The sequence below is a fragment of the Perna viridis genome, chromosome 4 (assembly GCF_037379345.1).
Source record: "Perna viridis isolate PV_CMFRI_1.1 ecotype Kerala chromosome 4, ASM3737934v1, whole genome shotgun sequence".
NCBI lineage: Eukaryota > Metazoa > Mollusca > Bivalvia > Mytilida > Mytilidae > Perna > Perna viridis.
Genome location: NC_142448.1, coordinates 2,091,907 through 2,112,939, shown reverse-complemented (window position 1 = coordinate 2,112,939; position 21,033 = coordinate 2,091,907). Strand labels below are relative to the sequence as shown.

General features: G+C 31.1%; 1 protein-coding gene across 8 annotated transcripts in view; it reads right to left on the bottom strand.

Moving 5' to 3' along the window:
* Nucleotides 1-21,033, bottom strand: part of LOC148618422 (uncharacterized) — a 33,669-nt gene that overhangs the window by 7,495 nt on the left and 5,141 nt on the right. For 6 of the 8 annotated variants that reach the window (XR_015921371.1, XM_088577324.1, XM_088577328.1 and 3 more), the window contains exons 3-16: nucleotides 18,924-19,019; nucleotides 16,154-16,225; nucleotides 13,540-13,596; nucleotides 11,811-11,917; nucleotides 8,389-8,497; nucleotides 7,981-8,049; nucleotides 7,132-7,179; nucleotides 4,956-5,024; nucleotides 3,610-3,683; nucleotides 3,066-3,303; nucleotides 2,199-2,381; nucleotides 1,821-1,899; nucleotides 1,337-1,489; nucleotides 365-807 (exon numbers count right to left, since the gene is read on the bottom strand). Coding sequence is in view for 7 of the 8 variants with exons in the window: in XM_088577324.1 (XP_088433450.1) it covers nucleotides 365-807; nucleotides 1,337-1,489; nucleotides 1,821-1,899; nucleotides 2,199-2,381; nucleotides 3,066-3,303; nucleotides 3,610-3,683; nucleotides 4,956-5,024; nucleotides 7,132-7,179; nucleotides 7,981-8,049; nucleotides 8,389-8,497; nucleotides 11,811-11,917; nucleotides 13,540-13,596; nucleotides 16,154-16,225; nucleotides 18,924-19,019 (1,797 nt within the window). In the remaining variant the exon portion in view is untranslated. The remainder of the gene's footprint in view (nucleotides 1-364; nucleotides 808-1,336; nucleotides 1,490-1,820; nucleotides 1,900-2,198; nucleotides 2,382-3,065; nucleotides 3,304-3,609; nucleotides 3,684-4,955; nucleotides 5,025-7,131; nucleotides 7,180-7,980; nucleotides 8,050-8,388; nucleotides 8,498-11,810; nucleotides 11,918-13,539; nucleotides 13,597-16,153; nucleotides 16,226-18,923; nucleotides 19,020-21,033) is intronic. The other 2 variants (XM_088577325.1, XM_088577326.1) reach the window with 2 other exon arrangements.

Sequence of the window (21,033 nt, the reverse complement as noted above, 5' to 3'; positions counted from 1 at the left end):
ACATACATTTCATAATATTATCATTTATTTTTGCTCACCAAAATAAGATTCAAAATGCCATACTATGATACTATGCTTGTGAAATCATTTTACACACATACATAACCTGACATCTGGTGGTATTGATGTCTCTTTGACATATTCATCATATTTCCTCTTATTAAATAAATCTTAAATATCTATCAGTACATGTATCATTAGTTCTAGCTGCCTTTTTCATGTTGTGCATCAATTTTGTTTATTTTCATATATGCTTCTTTTAAAAGTAATGAATTTAACACACAAATATCAAAAAATCTGAAAACCAAAGAAGCCATCCTTATTTGGAATACATGTATATTGTTCACATGTTACAGGCTTTTACCTTATAGCCATGCATAAACTCTTGTTCAGGTTTAGTAGAGCTACTCTCAGTTTCCGAAGTAGAATCCATAGCCACCTGTTTAGGAGCAGAGCTTGTATCAGTTTCTGATTCTTCTCGTTTTCTTTCTCTAAATGTAAATGTCGTTGGTCCATGTCCACGACTGTCAAAAAAATCATCTTTCTCCACAATTTTCTCAGGAGAGAGTGGCCTTCCCTCACTTTTGTCCTTAGTTACTGTTGACCTAGAGGATGAGCTAGATTTACTTGATGATGATGAGTCAGATCCATCATCTCGTTTACGGCCTGTGCCTGTTCGTACTACAACACTAACTTTTCCACTCTTAGGTCTCTTATCTTCATTGTCAGACTCACTTGATGATGAATATGATGAAGATGAAGATGATGTTGATTGAGCAGTATCCCTGTCACTGTCCTCCTCAAATTCTGTTTATAGAATAACAAAATACTTAATGAATGAAAAGCTCATTTAAAATAATTACACCTATTCTCAACTAAAACATTCTTATCTTTATATATCTAGCTTTCAAAACATTACAACATATTGTCAAAAGTCTAATAGGTATAACCATGGGGAACCAGCATGAGGAACCAGCATGGGGAATCAGCATGCCTAAAGTTAAATGTCAATTACTGCTACACTAAAGGATTAATGTCTGGTATCTTACTTATTATGAACACCCAATCATTAATCACCTGTAGGAATGTCTTTCAATAAGGGCCTTATCTTTAGTCTTTCTTTCAATAAAGGCAGTGTATGCAAGATTGGTTTAGAGATTACCAGATCGAATCTCGTATTTTCTCCGATTTGTGCAACTAAAAAAAACAATATTTTTTACAGGACCGAATTCATTTTTAGCAGCCATGTCTGTCTGTCCTGAGGTATTTCGTTTTTATTATAAAGGCCCTATCATTATAGTCTTATTTTCAATAAAGGCCTTAACATTAGGCTTACTTTCAATAAAGGCCCTATCATTAGTGACTGGTAGAACTCTGTATGTCTTTTTATCTTCTTCTTGTCCTGATAACCATTTGTTACATGGGAAATCATATACTCTCTTATCTTTCATGTCATAAATTGTTACACTTTCTAAAAACCAGGCATTATCTATAATAAACAGAACAACATCAAGTCGATTATGGTATACAAGGGAGACAATTGTTCATAGATAATATTTCACATACTCATGAAGCATGGTAACAGAAAATGATGTAAGTACTACTACAGACAAATAAGTACAATATTGAGCTCACAGCTAACAAAATAACAGTGTACATACTGTACATGTATTGACCCTGAAGATTTCAAACTAAACAACTTCATCACAATCAATAAGAATATTACTGTTTAATTAATACAAGTGTTGAAGCAATCCTTCTAATACTGAAATAAAAAAAAATGTTAAAAGATTTAAAAGAAGGTGAAACAATTAACATACTTAATTCTGGTCTATCATGTCCTATTCTGATTTTCCTTAGTTTACCAACATGTGGGAAAGCTTTCATAAACAAGTCCTCCTGTAAATAAAGTTTGAATAGATTAGCAAGCTGCTGTTCCTGTCAGAACCATATATGATGATGTGACTTGGCCTATCTTCATAGAACAAACAACAAAAACTTAAATTATTAATTAATTAATTAATTAAATTAAAAAGCTTATATAGTGTTGGTTAGTCATAAAACTTAACCAAGTAACTGTCCAAAGAAACAATCCATGATAAAACATTACATTGACTGACCTTGCCTTTCTGATAGAACATGATAGAACATTACATTGACTGACAGTGCCTTTCTGATAGAACATTACATTGACTGACCTTGCCTTTCTGGAATGTTATTTTATGACGTTTTGATCGATCAAGGTAAAACTCTTTAGATCTTCCCTTTTCTCCATACACTGTTAGTTTAATATCAGCTTTTGTACTAGCACCAGTTACATCCCCTGTTTTAACATAAATCTGATATTCCCCAAAGTCACCCTGTCTAACTTCTTGCTCATCCTGTAATAAACACATTCAATGATTAGATTTTTCTCATAGGAAGACAGATGATTTAGCTTTTAAACAATGTTTATTGCAATAGACAAATATATTAAGATAAACAATATCACCAGAAATTATTAATCATGATTAACTCTAAAGGAGAAGGGGCAATAAGGGGTCGTTTTGGCCCAAAATTCAACTGAAAATTAATCATAAACTGTTGAATAGTGATATTGTGAATTTGGAGACTTAAATCCATCATCAAAAATGAGAAAACATAAAGACTTCTGATAATTCTTGTATTGTAAGGAGAGAAAAATTATTTGAAGTTTACCAATATTAAGATATTGTCAAATTTTATACTTTTTGGTCACTTTCTGGTCATATTTTTGGCAAGGAAATGGATTCAACACCAATATAAAGTTGTTTCTTTGGTGTGGACACAGTTTTCTGGATGTAAATATGTCCGAAAAAAAAACAATGAAATGTGCAATTTTCAGCAGTCTTTGCTAAATGACATAAAATCATGGCACCATTATGATGTCATTACAATGAACTAATGCCACTAATTATTTTTCTTACTTATATATTTTACTACGTAATGAACAGCTTTTATGTCATTACAACAAAGTTGATATTTTTAGTCAATATTCATAGCTTAATGCCCCTACACCTTTGTATTCATGACTTGACTCACTCTACCTCATCATACTCCTCCAAAAGTCTCTTCTCTGTTTGTATACCAACATTATCCTGAGTCTGAGTCCCTGTATTACGTAGTACATCATCATCAATTTGTTCATCACGATTAATGATATGGATACGTCTCCTCTGTGGGGGCTTTGGCTGTTGGGGAGGTGAAACAAAAATTTCTTCTATTTCTTCAGGCTCTTCTCTTGGTGGTGACCTCTCTCGTAACTTTGCTGATCCAGGTTTTTTTCTATATTAAAGAAAAATACACGTTCTACAGATAAGGAGTTTGCATTAATTAAAAGTATTAATATAGGCATTATTTTGTCATGTTTGTTTATGAGAATAAAATAAAATTTGTAAAATTGGGAGGACAATTTTTGCAACTAAACTGTAAATGAAATAGACATTTTGAAGTGTAAATGATTTGGCAGTAACAGTTCTTTGTAATGTGTAATAAAACTAAATTTGTTTTAAAAAATGAGTTTTACATTAAGAGACAACTGTAAAAGACAACCACATGTGTTAAGACTTAACTTTTATTGATCATCCATACCTTTGATAATTAGATGATGCTGAACTGGTTCTAGTTGTGTAGGCACTATCAGCACTATCATCACGACCTTTACCCTGAAACAGAAATCACATCTGTCATCATGACCTTAACCTTGAAAAACAGATACAGCTGTCGATATGACCTAAACATTGAAACAGAAAGTCAAATGGTTACACTATAGAGCTGTTGTCATGACAGAAAGAAGTCAAATTGTTACACTATACAGCTGTCATCATGACACAAAGAGGTCAAATTGTTACACTATACACCTGTCGTCATGACAGAAAGAAGTCAAATGGTTACACTATACAGCTGTTGTCATGACACAAAGAAGTCAAATGGTTACACTATACAGCTGTCCTCATGACAGAAAGAAGTCAAATGGTTACACTATACAGCTGTCGTCATGACACAAAGAAGTCAAATGTTTACACTATACAGAAAGAAGTCAAATGGTTATACTATACAGCTGTTGTCATGACAGAAAGAAGTGAAATGGTTACACTATACAGCTGTCGTCATGACACAAAGAAGTCACATGGTTAAACTATACAGCTGTCGTCATGACACAAAGAAGTCACATGGTTACACTATATAGCTGTCATCATGACACAAAGAAGTCAAATGGTTACACTATACAGCTGTCATCATGACACAAAGAAGTCAAATGGTTACACTATACAGCTGTCATCATGACACAAAGAAGTCAAATGGTTACACTATACAGCTGTTGTCATGACATAAAGAAGTCAAATGGTTACACTATACAGCTGTTGTCATGACATAAAGAAGTCAAATGGTTACACTATACAGCTGTCATCATGACACAAAGAAGTCAAATGGTTACACTATACAGCTGTTGTCATGACATAAAGTCAAATTGTTACACTATACAGCTGTCGTCATGACATAAAGTCAAATTGTTACACTGCCACTAATAATAATCACTGAACTTAGACCTGAATATGACAAAAATAACTACATTTTTGTACTGTATATTGTGATGAACGACTAGTTGTAGTGGAGACTAAGAAATTATTCTTAATTCATGAAAAATTGAAAAATATATTTTTTTTAAATTGTAACAAATTGAGAAGAGGCATACAGATAAAATTCAATTTACTCATTATTAATGAGCTTAGGATGGAAATTATTTATCTATCAACTTTATGTTAACATATACATTAGATAAAATAAAACTTTCTGTGTCCATTCATAGAAGTAGAAATGTTTATTTGTGGCATTTTATTCAGTTTATAGTGAAAATGGAGCATTCAGTTATATCACTCTGATGACTGCTGAATGTTACTTGAATAATCAGTTATGTTAACCATCAAATTATCTACCTTGACTCTAACATTTCTGTGTCTTCGACCATGGATGTCCCAAGTGTACTTTCCAGGTGTTGGACGAAGCTGGAAAAGTTCAAAATCATGAACTAATTATCAAGTATTTTATACTTGTACCTGACCCATTATTTTTTTCTCACTTTTTTTTATGTCAGCCTCTGTGATGGATTTTAAATATTGTTTAACTGAGTTAATTCTGTGATCATTGTATCGTGATTATATTTATCTACTACAGTAAGTCATAAATTATACTTTATTATCTTTAAGTAAAGAATATAGTTATTCATCATTGCACTTCTATGGTAAATCCAGCACCAGTATTTAAAAAAAAAAATCATGCAAAATCAGGTCTTACAGCAACATCTACCCAATCATGGATTAAGTATTTGTGAGAGTATTTCAACTAACTTTTTCTTGAATGATGAAAATTTGCATATGAAACATGTACTAAGAAAACTTGCTAAACAAGTACAAGTGTCACATCAGCCTTAGATCCTAGCTATTTCATCAGCCTTAGATCCTAGCTATTTCATCAGCCTTAGATCCTAGCTATTTCATCATTTATTATCTATAACTTTTAACAAATACTAGAACTAAGCATAAAATAAATAAAAGTAGAAAAAAAATTAATAAAGATACTACAAATATATATTTTTATATTTGTTTCATTTTATCAAACACATCTTCAAGTTCTATTGCAAATCTGCACACTGACATTGTAAATAAAACAAAAGTCCACTCTAAAAACTGAATATAAGAAAGGAATCATCACTGTTTAGAAAGCATACCAAAAGAAAATACTAGAACCAGACATCTTTTTTCTGTGAACAATTAATGAAGTATTACCAACCCATCTACACATAGATTTGTGAAAATGATCTAAGAAAAAAGAAAAAGAAAAAACAAATTGTGCTTGACAAAAAGTTTCAGGGACTATTGAAAATGTGTATAGTAGATTGTGTCTTTTATAGTAATCTGAAAGCAAAGCTGTAAAGCAATACAGTGCAAAAAAACCAATGAAATCACAAAAAATTCAATGAAGCTCATTCATACTAACAGGTTTTTACATGTATGACTAGTACCCTGTATCTTACATCGAGTTAAAGCCCTTACATGGTATATTACAATGAGTAAAGACCATTATATTTCATCAAATATTTATTATTCAGTTTGGTCAATCATGTACATGTACCATTCTAACAAACTTTATTTAATATCAGAAATACAAAAACAGTATTAAAACAACACCCTAACATAAAAAAATTTAAATTCACAATGAACAAATAAAGTCAAGCCTTAATGACTCAAGCTAATTCAAGCAAAAGGACGTAGGCCATTTTCCCCAGGATTTTGACCACAAATAGAGCCAATTTAAGAAAAAATACTCAAATATCCTAAATTTTCATTAGAATCTGCATAAAAAACCTGACTGATCCCAAAAATGCAAATATGACGTAGATCAGATAAAAGTTGTTGAAAATGCTCTTAATCGAACACTTTGAGTCAGAAATTTTTTAAGAAGTATCTTTGCAAGCATTACAATGTATCATTTTTTGCATTCTTTGATTTAAGACATTGTGGTGACCTCTGTAAGTTTACAAAGGTTATACGATGGTTGCATTTCACCATATCTGTTGTCTAAAAGCATCTGATGGTTTGTAAGGCCTAAGTCATTTAAGCAATGATCTTTTCTTTTTTCTCTGATATGTCAATTTTTAGCAAATATTATGCATGTGGCACTCAAAACCTGACAGCCCTCCAGTACAGTACATGTATTTCAAAAAGTGATATTTTGAAGTTTAAAGTCTGAATGAGGATTTCTTTACACAAGACTTAAAAACATCTGAGATCAACCAAAAAGATACATGTAATTAAAGAATATATCTAAAACATTATCACTTTCTGAATAAAAGCTGATGGTACGTGCGATATTCCTCCAAATTCTAATAATGTCAAAAAGATGCTTTCACAAAAATCTTTCCATGCATCACAGTGACAAGGAAGAAGTTAAGCATTCCTTTTAACTATGACATGCACTTATGTTTTAAATATAGGGAAAATCATAAAAACCAGCATGCAAGTTTTAAAGGCACAATAAAGCTTGGTATTAAGGGTTATTATTGGGGGGATATGAATGAGCAACACTACACGCTATATACTTGATACATTGTACCTTCTTTTTGTCATGTTGTTGGTCCGTGTGTGGTAGTGATTTATTGGTCTACAATATTGCCAATGGTGCATTAACAATAACATGCACAAAAGGAATACAAAGCAAACATATAAACAGTACACAGCACATGCAAGATGTAGAAAAATATATATATACATTGGTGTCAGATGAATTTTAAGTTGTTTAGCATGAGCAATAAAAGTGTAAAATTCATGTAAGAAAAATTTCTTTTTTGATACAATCAAAATTCAATGCACACTTTCACTTATTTTTTTTACATTATGCCTAGCATCTTCTGAGATTGAATTAATATCCATTCAGTTGTTTTGAAGAATAGCAAAGTAGTGTCATCACCCAAACCATGAAAACCGCAAGCCCTCACAAAAATACTGTCACAGAAATAAATTCAATTAATTTGTACTTAATTTTAATAATTGCCATCCAGACAGAGGATTGACTACATAAATTGACAATTACCAATAATTCTAATTCTATTTAAATACACCATGCAGTAACATGCATCCATGCACCAGTGCTGGCAATAGCAGCAAGGCTAGTTCAGTAATGTACTGCAGCAGTGCACTGACAATGTATACACTGATACCAAAGTGCAAGTTTAGAATGAAGAATTGCAGCAACAAGCAGATTAAATTATTTTTTTGTACCCAATTCATTACTAATCCCTTGTCACTGCATACTAGAATTTTCAAAACTTTATTACACATTTGATACATATATCATGGTAATATCTTCTTTACTTTCACCTAAAATTCAGAACAGTTAAGACAAGCCTGATAGTACAGTAAAGGCTTGACAGTACAATCACTGATAAAAGAACATAAATCTCACCTCAAAAGGGCTAGGTGCAGACTGAGGTCGTTTGGTTGATTTGTGGGGCTTTACACCATCTACAGCCTCCTAGAGAAAAAATCAGAAGGCAAATAATGAAACACTTGAAAAGATAGCTTTATAGATAAACTTTCCAGTCAACATTAAATGTTTGAATTGCTTTGTAAATAACAGTAACAATATAAATATTTCTTTCTTTCAGATACTTTAAGTATATGGATAACCTTAGCATAGAAGTTTTATATATGTATAGAATAACTTTCTTATGCAAACATTTGAATACTAGAAGATATTTTATTCAAATTGTAATATGATAGAAATGGGACATTTTTATGAAAAGTTCTGCTGTTGGCTGAAATAATAATCTTTACAATATTGTTACAGTGTGTAATTGTCAACCTCACTCACCGTTGCTATAAGAATTTTGGTTGCAGCATTGACTAATCTGTGGGCCTCCCCTTTTGACATATTTTTTGAAGGAACACTTCTCAAAACAGGCCATCCTCCCTTCAATGGTCTGAAATAATGACAGAAAAAATATACTTGACATTGCCAGTTTGAGGGACACTAAATGACATTGTCAGTTTTAGGGACACTAAATGACATTGCCAGTTATAGGGACACTAAATGACATTGCCAGTTTTAGGGACACTAAATGACATTGTCAGTTTTAGGGACACTAAATGACATTGCCAGTTGACACTAAATGACTTACTAATATGAATAATTTTATTTGGATGTTGACATTTTTATTGCTTTGATTACCAAGTAGGTGTTCAATAACACAAACAATTCACATTTATAGCAACTAATTATTTTTCCCATTTTTGTCCACATCAAATAAGAAAAAAATAGTTGCTATAGACTTTATAGTATGAATTATGTAGTAAACATATTAATTTTGGCAGAATTGCTCAAAAAGCAAGTGTCAATTTACAGCAGAATGTGTTTGTTATATATAGTAATATTTTCCTCACTACATAAACAGTAAGACCAAGTCATGTGTTGTAGAAACTAATAATTTAAACAGGAACAAATGGAATCCAATAGAATCGTGACTCTCAGCATATTGTGTTATATGAAGTATCAATTCAACAGAACATTGTTTTTCCAACAGACCTTGGGATTCACATGGTTTGACTGGAGAGACAACATAGACCAATTATCTACAACACCTTCAACTATTCCACTTTTCATCTTAAATACAGGTGTTACTAAGGTCATTAACTTCAGTTATTTCAACTCTATGAACTTTATTCTACAACTGATATTACTGTGTAGATAATAATCAGATGCAAGCAACACCTAAAATATTCCTTAAGAAGTTGCCACTCAATTTTGTTTGTGTTGGGGATTAATATTTGATGTAATTCTTAACTACAAAATTATTATGTATTCATTACATAAATCAATGTTTTTATACTTTATTCATGTCTTTCCTTTATATCTTTTCTATGATGATTTTGTATACATAATTGATAGGATCATATTATGTATCCTATCCTACAAGAAAACAGATTCCAATCAATGTCAAGTTATACAAAAATATACTGTCTGAACTAATGGACTGCTGCAGTACATGTGATGAATCAGTCATATACAGGTAATACATTAGTGGTACTGTAGGAATTTTACCCTTGGTCTAGTCAAAGATTTTCAGAACTTGGTTTTACAGAATGTTTTATCAAACACATCCAACGTTTTAATATCCAAGTTACTAAGTTCACAAACAATCCCACAAAAATGAATTGCTGAACAGAAAAAAATGGCTTGTCTCCCTTGGATACAATAGAAAAAATCTATATCAATCAAGTGTTTAAATCTTTGAGTTCTGATTTCACATGAAGCAATTAAAATGTTATTTTAGAATGAGTAATGGCTTACTACCCAATTAATTCATCAGACTTGATTGTTTGTTTAATAAAGTTATGGTGACAGTTTAGTGGCTGTATTTAATACACACTGATAAGCTAACTAATGGAGAAATCAAACATTAACATGAGAGAAATCGGTGATGATTGTAGGTTTTATACAATGTATAGTCAGGACTATGAACATTAACAGTTGTAAAATTATGCATGGAAGTCTGTTGACTTAAGAATCATGTACCATTTAAAGATTAAAGGACAAAATATCTAATGCACATTCAAAACAGAATATAAAATGATTCTTATTTACTGAAATGTACATGTATAATAATGAATAAAAATCTTGGTTCTACAAATGCAGATGTTTTACCTGATAAGTTGATGAAGTATAAAACACAAAATAAAAATGTAAAAAATCACCTTTAATTGTAAATGGTTCATAAATTTAAACCACCAAAAAGTGTATGTTTGTTTGTTTGTTTGTTTGTTGGGGTTTAACGTCCGAGCAGCAATATTTCAGCTATATTCAGACAATTAACATAAAATTGATGATAAAATGAACATGAAATGATGATGAAATGAAAAAGGGATGGGACACAAGGACAATGGGGTAGACAAATTTTGATTGCCATTGGAAATAGGGAGAGTTGGGTAGGGTCGGGCAATTTAGCCTCCTGTGGCGGAGCCCTATGGTTCCTACTCTGGGAGAATACCACAGTAGGGTTCTTTAACATGCGAGGAACATGGCATCTTTCCCAACACAGTGCACCACTATGGTTTGCGGTCAGGTTTTCTGTATTATAGCCTGACAACCCCAGCATGTAACACGCAAGGGGTACCTCATTCCACCACCTGGGGCACACATCCCAGTTGCTCTGTAGGCAGAGCGCCCTAGTCCCCAGCTAGGGTTCTGAGCACTGATTAGTCGCCTTTTACGACAAGCTTAGCGCTGCTGCAGGCCTATTCTTTTAACACCCGGACCTGCACGGGGTCCAAAAAGTGTATGAAAACCATTATATTAATTTTGGTAATTTCTATGACTTTAGCATGGTGAAAGGTCTGTTTACATTTTTATTATTCTTTATTCATGAGTGCATTTCATATTGATAGAAATAACTTAGCCAAAAAATATCATTTAATATATTGAGCAAATTTTTAATATCTTTTACAACACAGATTTTAAATTTCCCAAGAGTGAATAATACAGCACAGTTAAAAAGTATTGACATTTACAGCCATAGATAACTGAGTCCCAACCCATTAATATTTCTGATACCATATTTATATCACAGCTTCTGTAGGAAGGTATTAATTTTCACAGCTAAGAAAATAAACTGAGAATGTGCTGACCTCTTAGTTACAACTAGTAAATGATCTGCACAGGGAAAAAATGTTGACATAATCTTTGTTCCATAATTTACCTGGTATAAGTTGTACTAATGGCTCAATACATCACACTTTACTTGGATGTGGGTAACAAGGTATGGCATGGATATTGATGCATTTTCATCATAACTTTAATAAGTTTCTTTAGTCGTAAAAACTTCATACAGTTAAAAATAAGCTTTTTCTACTTTTCTATGATTTTCTTTGATATGCTACGTATTTTGTCTGTCTTTTATGCATAAAATTCAAAATTCCTTGCAACCATCACTTATTTTTGTTCTACATGTAAGTGATCACCATATGTCATTATGGGATATAAATAAAGATCCCTTGTTTCTGGTCAGATGTCATTTTTTCTTTAGGAGCAGCAAAAAGTTTAGTTTATAGTAAATAAATAGGTCCTTGAAGTTTTCTGCTGAAGTCAGGAAACTTTTCCAATCACTGGCTGATAGATTAAACATAATCCACCTAAAGAGCTGCCAAAAAATTGAATATGTAAATTATGATACTCTTAAAATTTAATACTAATTCTAATTTGCACAAGGCACAAAAACTGAAACCATCCACAAAACTTACTTGTTCCTCTGTGTTGACCTATACCAGTTTTGGAATTCTATCATTTCTCTCTTCAATCTCCTTCCCTCCCTGGTGTCAACATAACAGTATTCTGGCAGAGTCGAAGGCTATAAAATATCATGGACAAAATATAAACTCCTTAAAAACATTCCCATATTCTCTAATAGTGTCGTTTATAAGTCATACATGTATTAGTAAATACAATGCTAAAAGCTTCATTTATTCTTCATTCTATTCATGCATTTGAGTCCAAACATTTATTATACAAATACAACAGAGCAATCACACTCAAAAATGTAAAAAAAAAAACAATAGTAAATACTGGTACTGAGAAAATTCAACAGAAAAAGAAGAAAACAACATGGTGAAACAAATGTAAATACAGGTAATACTAGACAGCTGTTGATACAGGTAATACTAGACAGCTGTTAATACAGGTAATATTAGACAGCTGCAAATACAGGTAATAATAGACAGCTAAATCCAGTTAACAACAGATGATAACAGAACTGACTGAACAGTCAAAAACATTCCACCACAACTTTGTTGCATGGGAAATAGAAAATAATGCTGGAACTAATTAGCACAATTGTCTTCCATAGTCCATTACAGGCCAGGCCTTAAACATACAAGATCTAACCATTCAATATGTAAGGAATATAGTTATGATATTGTTGTCAAATTGTTAAACATAGCATTTTTTGGTTTTAACATTAACTCTCTCATAGGATTTTTACATAGAAACTAACACATATATTTAAAAGCAGTTTTCCGCATGACATAGGATGTGTCCTTATTGTATGACTTATGATGTACCATGGTTCTTAACCCAACATGGAAAGAATTGGGATTGATATTACATACAATGAGGAAATAACTTTGTAGGTTTAAACTGGTCTGGAGCTGGTATGTCAGTTAACTGCTAGTGGTCCTTTGTTTATTCATTTATATAACATATAATCAGTTCATTTCTGTTTTAGTGAGTGACTCAGACCATTCTGAACTAATTTTTAGCTATGTTTTATTGCGTAATATTTTTTCCATTTGGCCTGATTTTAAAAGGAAAGGGTCGTGATCACGCCAAAGTACTTAAATCCTGCCACATTTTTTGTGCATGTCCCAAGACAATAATTTCTGGCCACTGTATGTATTGTTTCATTTTCACTTTCAGTCTACCTTTATGTTGCTTGAGTATATAGGGGCAACTATTTTGCTGTACCTGAGTATAATGATGTATGGGGGCCAGCTACAGCTTGCCCTGTGGTGTGAGAGTTTCCTTGTCGTTCATTAAAGACCCATGGATGGCCTTCTGCTGACATTTTTCATCCTGGTTGTTTTCTCTTTAAGATTTTCACCATATCCATTTTCGTTATAAAATCAACACCAAAAGTAAAATCATCACATGGAAACCTCCCAAAACCTGCATAATCATTGAACAATTTTTGTATTCAATATCAAAATGTAACAATGGAGAAATATTTGTCTATTACAGAAAAAAAAGATTTATATGAAATGTTAAAAATAAAAGAAAAATACATTTTGATATTGAATACAAAAATAGAGAATAATTTGGCAGGTCAATAAGAGTGACTTTCATCACAGTGTTTACAGATGAACAAACAACAACAAACAGCACAATATTAGTCAGCATGTGAATTACAATAACAGTTTTATGGTGATTTAAAGCATACACATCAGATGAATACATGTACCACAATGAGATAGTTACCCTTGCCGATTTAACCCGTTTTTTACAAGGAAAAACTTCCTCATCTGGTGCTGTAGGCTAAATGTAGAGAATATATTCAGCAATGGTTTCAGAGAATTTCTAAATTTGAGTTTCCTATTATTGCAGTGCATTTTTACATTGCATTATATAAACCTTGGTATCCATAGCAACATGTAGACAAAGAAAATTAAGAGCATATGAATCAAGACTATAAAAATTCAATTTGTCTACTCTTTTTCGTATCAAAATAGTAAGTGAGTCAGGATATCACTCACTTTTATTAACTGAATTTTTAAAATGCCTTAAACACATGTAGACTACAATTGGAACTTGGATTACAGGGAAAAAAATTACTTCTCTTTTTCAAGGTAGTTTTCTAAGAGTATTCTTTATTATCTATGATCTAATTATTTATTCAAAAATTCTATTATATAGCCTTATAAACTTTGATAAAATACCAAGTAGAAATTCTACAAAGCAAGTGTACAAAGAGGATACCCTCACTTTAAATGACATTAAATGTCAAGTGTAAAAACCTAAAATTGGATTTTCTCCCTTTACAGGCCTCCAACAATAATTATATTCCCTATTGAACATCTACATATGATGCATAACCTCCCTATACAATTTCATCAAAATCTGTTTAGTGGTTTAGGAAGACTTGTGCTAACCAGAATTGTGGACAGAAAACAGACAGACAGATATGATATCTTTATACCCCAATTTTATTTCCAGAGTATAATAAAAACATGTTTTGGTATGCCATCCTAAAATTTTATGAAGTGTTATTCATGGCTTTTATCTTTTTATGAACAAAGTGAAGCATGAAATGGAAATTTAAAACTGTATGAATTCAAAATTTAGGGGAGAAAATCCATGGATCATCTAAAAATATTTCTAATATGGGATTCAAGCCAAAAGTAAAAAAAATCACTTTGACATTCACAAAAAGTTTCTCACTGTGTGTCAACATCTATGTGTGTCATTAATGCTTAAATTCAGAAAACATATTCAAAACTTACATCTTAAAGTGAAATATTTTAATAGAAAGACAACTATCAAACATACATGGTACATGTAGTAGTCAAGTCCTGGGATTAAGTTTTCTACTTTTATATCGATTGTTATGGTCATTACATTCACCTTAATGTACAAACTTCTGAAACTTTTTCTACTACTGGCAAATAATTGAATAATTCCTTTATTTATAGATAAAGTATTGAAAAAAAAATAATTACATATAGATTTGCTTGTTGTCAAGCAAGTACAGTTCAATTATATACACTGGTTGTCATCTTAGGAAAGCTCTCTTCTTTGGAGATAATGACCATAGATTAATGGATTCTAAGTGATAATAAAATTGATTATGTATTAAGACGGAGTGTTAATGACATGTAGACCAAAGCCATTCATATGGTACAAATTGATTGATATGTCATGTTCCTGTTACAGTTTGATCACAAATTTTTGTGTACACCATCCAAAATAAAGACCATGAACTTAAGAAATGTAAGAGGCACTAAAATAAAAGAAAAATCATGGTTTAATTTCATAATAATTATAATTTTTTAATCCTAGCAGAGTATTTGCTTCATAATGAAAGTTGACTTCTGATCACAGTTCTGCAATCCAAACTTCCTAACTGTAAAAAAGGGACAGCATATCTACTGAATGATACATTCAATATTCACCATAATCAAACATGACAACAAGTAATGCAATGGCATCACCATCTACCTATGTAATTTGGCTACCCTGCTCTACTCAGACTATAGTCAAAATGGGCACCAAATAAATGAAAAAAGTTGATTTTAATATTACTATCATCATGTTATTTCTTTGAACAATGAGTTAGATATATAGATTGTAACATAGCATTTTTCATATCATATTCTTTATCAGCCAGAGGTTATGTTATCGGCCCCAAAAGCATTCAGGCTCAAGGGATAATAATATGAACAAGGGCTGATTAAGTATAGGATGTGATAAACATTAAGTAACAATCTGTTTATCATATTCTCCAAACTGAGTCAAATATCTTTGAAAACATGAAGCTTCCTCCATAATGTCCATGTGTGTAAACAATTTAGCATTTGCCGGAAATGACTGGAAAAGGTGTGATAAAGCTTCTGAACTGTCAATGACCCAAAGGCATGTGATAAATTCCAGAACTATACCTTTATTGGCCCACTGTGGCTATTCATCAGAAAAACCATTTTCATTTTAAGATTTATCAAGGGGAAAAATTTTGCCTAAATTTATAATAAGTATATTTTAAATAAATATTTGTTCATACCGGTATCTTATGCTTTAAAAGTTTCTTTTAACTTTTTGTTGGAGTCATATATACCGGTATGGGATGTTGAAGAAAAAAATATTTACATGAAATACAATTGGAATTTCAATTCCATATTTAACGAAATAATACATTTCATACTAATTGATGCAACAAAAAATGCATCATTCTAAAGGAGAATGTAAAAGTACTAACATATACAATGTAGCATGAGGTAAAACTCCATCTTGGAAAGAAAATGAACCTCCTGAAAACCAGAATTCTACAAGTACACATCTATAAATGTGGACGTGGCATGTGTTTCATACATGTACTTACCAGAAAATTATATTTACACATGGACTTTTTTAACTTTCTTTTAACCATATCTTCCCTGGAGAATTCATCTCCCTGAAGATAAAAACAATACTACGTGTATTATCACACCTTCTACTTATATTGTTACAAATCTACAAAAAGGACTCCCTGACATGATCATAACTTATCATTTCTTTTTCTCATTTTCTAACATTAATAAATTTAATATGATATCTTGTATTTGACAAGTACACAATAATATACCCTGTGAATTAGTCAATTAAAAACAGCAAAATAATCAGAAAACAAAATGAAAAACAAGTACACTAAAAATATTTATCACATCTGAATACATTAAACTATAAATTGTGGGAATCAAATGAACCTATCCAGGTTTGGCCTCAATGTTCTTTGAAAATAAATGTCCCTTTCACTGTATAACAAGCATGTAAATTTTTGTAATCAATAAACAGAATAAATACATTGGTTGAACAGGAAAGTTTAAATCATGTTCTTTAAGGCACTGTAGGAACTTATACAAAGAATGAACAAGGTATTATGACTTTTTATAGACCTATATTTAACTAAAGGCAACTCATCTCTTACATATCTGTAATGTGAAACTTGTTCTACAACTCAGTGAATAGTTCCAAATTAGGTCTATTGTTTAGACAGTAGGCTAATTAAAGATAAAGTATTCCATGTATATCTGTTATTTACCTATGTTATGGTTTCTAAAGGTATTTGACTGATATCATTATAATTATATTTCATAAAATGGAATCATTCTGAAGTAAACTATTGAAATATAATATTTCTGTCATTTTCACCCATGTTTTTGCCTTGGTAAATGCGTTGTTATCTTTTTACATATCCTTCTAATGAATTAGTCATTTATTTTCCACTTAAATTGACAGAATATAATGGCAAATGTCTTTTCTTCCATTACTTTAGTAGTTTATAATAAACAGAACTAAATCAAGGTCAACTATATATGTAATGTTATATTTAATTCACTTAATTATTTATACAAACATTTAAAATCTAATTTAAATTCTGCTTCAATAACTGTTGGGATTTAATTTTATTTAATACATCATGTACCATTAAAACACATCACTATATTAGCTTCTTAAGAATTTAATATATTAGTTAAAGTTTGCTACAAAACATCAAAATCTCTAAGCTATTCTGTTTTATACAGTCATGAAGTAAATTGTGCTTTATCGGTGTATTCAGTTCTAAAGCTTAATATAATAAAACCAAGAAGTACACACACACACTGAAGTCTCTTATTATAATTATGGGATATTTTAATTAGCATTTAAAAAACTCCATTACATATTTCATGACTAAACATGTAAAGACAGAAAAGAAAGTAAAGAGAGCAAACAGGGTTTTGTTAATAACTTTTATAGTTTTACTTAATATCTACATGTATTATAAAATGTATAAAGGATGTTCTTCACTGAACTCAGTACAAAAACTTGGGTTTTTTTAAGCTACAGTAATAACATTACTAACTTCAGGTAGTTACAGAAAGCAAAGAATTATTCCCCCTACTTTCATGCTTTTTTAAAAATTTTCAAAAGAAAACAGCAAACTTTCCAATAAGAGAGCATAAACGGTAAATGCACTGGGTATAATTATTTCAATAAAGACTAAGTCATGTATAGAACAGAAAGACATTTACTTTACATGTAAACTACATTTAAATGCTTATCAGGTATCATTGAGAACACATGTAGTAGGAATCTTTGTCTTGTTTCAATCAATATATTACTGATTTGATCTTTTTAACAGTCAAATATCAACTATGTTTTGATAGAAGTAAGACTGAAGCATTTGTGACAACTTTGGGGAGATGTACCAATTCATTCACATTACTGCAGAATTTAGTAAGGATTCAGAGTAGCATTATTGTAATGAAAAGCTTCGCTGAGCGCAGCATGGTACAACCACAGAAGTAGAACTCTGAACAGTTCTGGCAAGTGTGGACACAATATAAATTTTTGACACACTTAACCATAAGGACTACAATTTATTATGGACACATCAAATAGTTTGGATACTATATTATACAAAATTTTAAATTAAATTCAAAATTTTCAAAATCAGACCAAAAATAAAACAGGGGATGTGGCCCCTTAGACCCCTTAAAACTTGAAAACCGTAAGAGATATCTGAAATCTGCTTAATAATTGCAAAGCAGGGATTTTTATGAGGAATCCAATAAAAAAGAATTTTTGAAATCAGACCAAAAATAAAAAAGTAGTATTTTTTGGGTGCTGCCCAACTTTGACCCCCTGTAACAGTCCAAAACACATTAAATCTACTGGGTACAGAATTAAATAAGGAACACAATAAAAAAAAACAACCAAAATTGGAAACAAAAAATATATATTCTACATGGGTTATAATAAAACACTTATTTTTACCCTTTTTGGCCCCTTTTTCTAAAATGGTACAGACCACTAAGTCCAAATTACATAGGAACTTTCCTTTAGTGGTAAGTAAAATAATTTCAAAATTTCAAAACAATTGGTCGACCACAACTAAATTTATCACACAGAAATGAAGTGTCAAAGACGACGATGACAACTGCACCATAATATTATACAACCACAATTTTTTTGTGGTATTATAACATAAATGACAGAAAAAGAACAACATGGTTACTTGTCCAACTCCTTTAAATAGAATGATATACAGTAGGAACAAATAATCAGCAGCAGTCCTATAATCAGCAATGACTGACTTAAAGCTGAGATGGTAAGACAGTGTTACTTACCAGGTCCATTTTAGTAAGCCTGACTCTAACTTCTGGTAGGCTGAAGTAATGTTTGAGCGCTCTGTCATGTAATCCATCATACTGCAGTGTTGGACGCTTTGAAAGCAAAAAAAAACTTGTCAACCCTCACAGAATATATATTTTACACAGACCTCAAAAATACACATACACTAGTTGTAATATCAGAAAATCTTAAAGACATAACAAAAGCTATAAATTTCTCATTCAAATTTAAAAATTTATCATTTATTTCTGATCAGTCAATTAAATCTTGTTTAAACAAAACCAACTGAATTTTTAGTCTCACATGCCACTAGTCAGAACTGATCAACAGTAAAATGTAACTATTAACTTATGGCATAACTAAATACCATACTTAAAATTTATGTAAAGAATATTTTCTTCACAAAGTTTAAGAGCTGATATTCAACATATCTGAGATGGGAACAACTACTTCCAACAGTAATAAATTATCAATCGATTACATGAATTGTTTTTATCTAATCAATTAATAATCAATTACACTTAGTTAACCATGTGTAACCCATTTCAATTAATTACTTTTAAGGATGTAATCAATGATTACTTTTGATTACTTTCAATTATATTTCCCAGAAAACAACCAAAAATTGCATAATGCTTAACATATTTATACAGAGAAAAAAGACTTGTAGACATTATGATGTAACTCTGAAACTTAAGTTTTGTCAATGATTATATGTGAATTACACTTTGATCTGGCATTTTAAAGTATGGATTCTCTTTGAGGGAAAATGGTAAAAATGTTCCAGCTATCATGTGCACTAATGTGTCATTAATATTCTTTTGTTTTTGTTTATTTTTTCCATGTTAATTTATTAGGCATTCACTCTGGGAGATTATTCTGGTTGTTCTTTGTCATATTTATCTGTCAAAATAGTAAAGTCTTACACAAAATGTATATACAGGTAAGCTTTCAGGAGTAAACAGCAGTATATCAATAAGAAATCAATGAAAATTACTCTACAAAACATACACACATTGAAACTAAAGGAAAATGAATCATGCAAAACATGGTATCTCGATGCACAGTAACTTCAACAGTAATACAATCATGACCTTGAGAATTTCCCTCAGAACCAACTACCAAGTTTGGTATTGATACTTGATTGTTCACAAGGGACAAACAAAAGGAATAAAGGATGGAGAGTACTCAAAGTCTTCATTGGCTACAAAAAAATAGTCGGTCTTCATTGGCTACAAAAAAAACTAGAACACAAGCTGTAATATCTTTAGTTATTATAGTATTGATTCTATAACAAATGTACTTTAATGCATTACATGGAGATAAATCAGTTTTTCATTTCTTATTTAAATCCCCACAGACATGTTCAATGATAGATTATAAATCCATATATGCCTACATGTAAGTATAGTTACCAAAGGTTACAATGTATATCAAACAGGCTACTTTAAATTTAACTCAAATATAACATTAACGAATAGTCAAAATAGCCAAAATTTTCAGCTTCTTTCTCAAAAATCAGGAATGATGCTTTTCATCACAATGTGATATAACCATACTTTGACTGGTTTACTGGTAGTTATTTATAAATATACAGTAAAAGGTGGGTGCCTGGAAATTCCAAGTATTTTCTATTCACTTCATGTTTCAAACTTCCATGTACAGAATGATGATAGCTACAGCTTACTTGGAATGATATTGTCGGTTTTCTTCAACATTGCCCCGTTTAGTTTGAATGTGTGTCATTTTCTTTGAAATTGGGAAATTAGGAGTATCATTATACAGCCTTGGATTTATACTTAATTTATCAATCTTAAAAAGGGATGATATTCAAGAATAAAGTTCTGATCATTTAATTAGTGCAATTTTGATGAGAAATACAATTTCCTACCTTTTGACTACCAATTGAGAAAATCAAATATTTCATCCTATTGGAATAATTTTTTAGCCATTTTACCAGTTTTTAGTGGAGTCCGGGTTGCTTATTTACTTGTGTTACTTTGTATGTATTATTTTAGTTACTTTATGTTTTTCATTGTGTTATTGTTTTCCATGTCTGGTCTTTGTCCCTGGATTACATTCTTTTGATTTCCACTAGAATCTTGG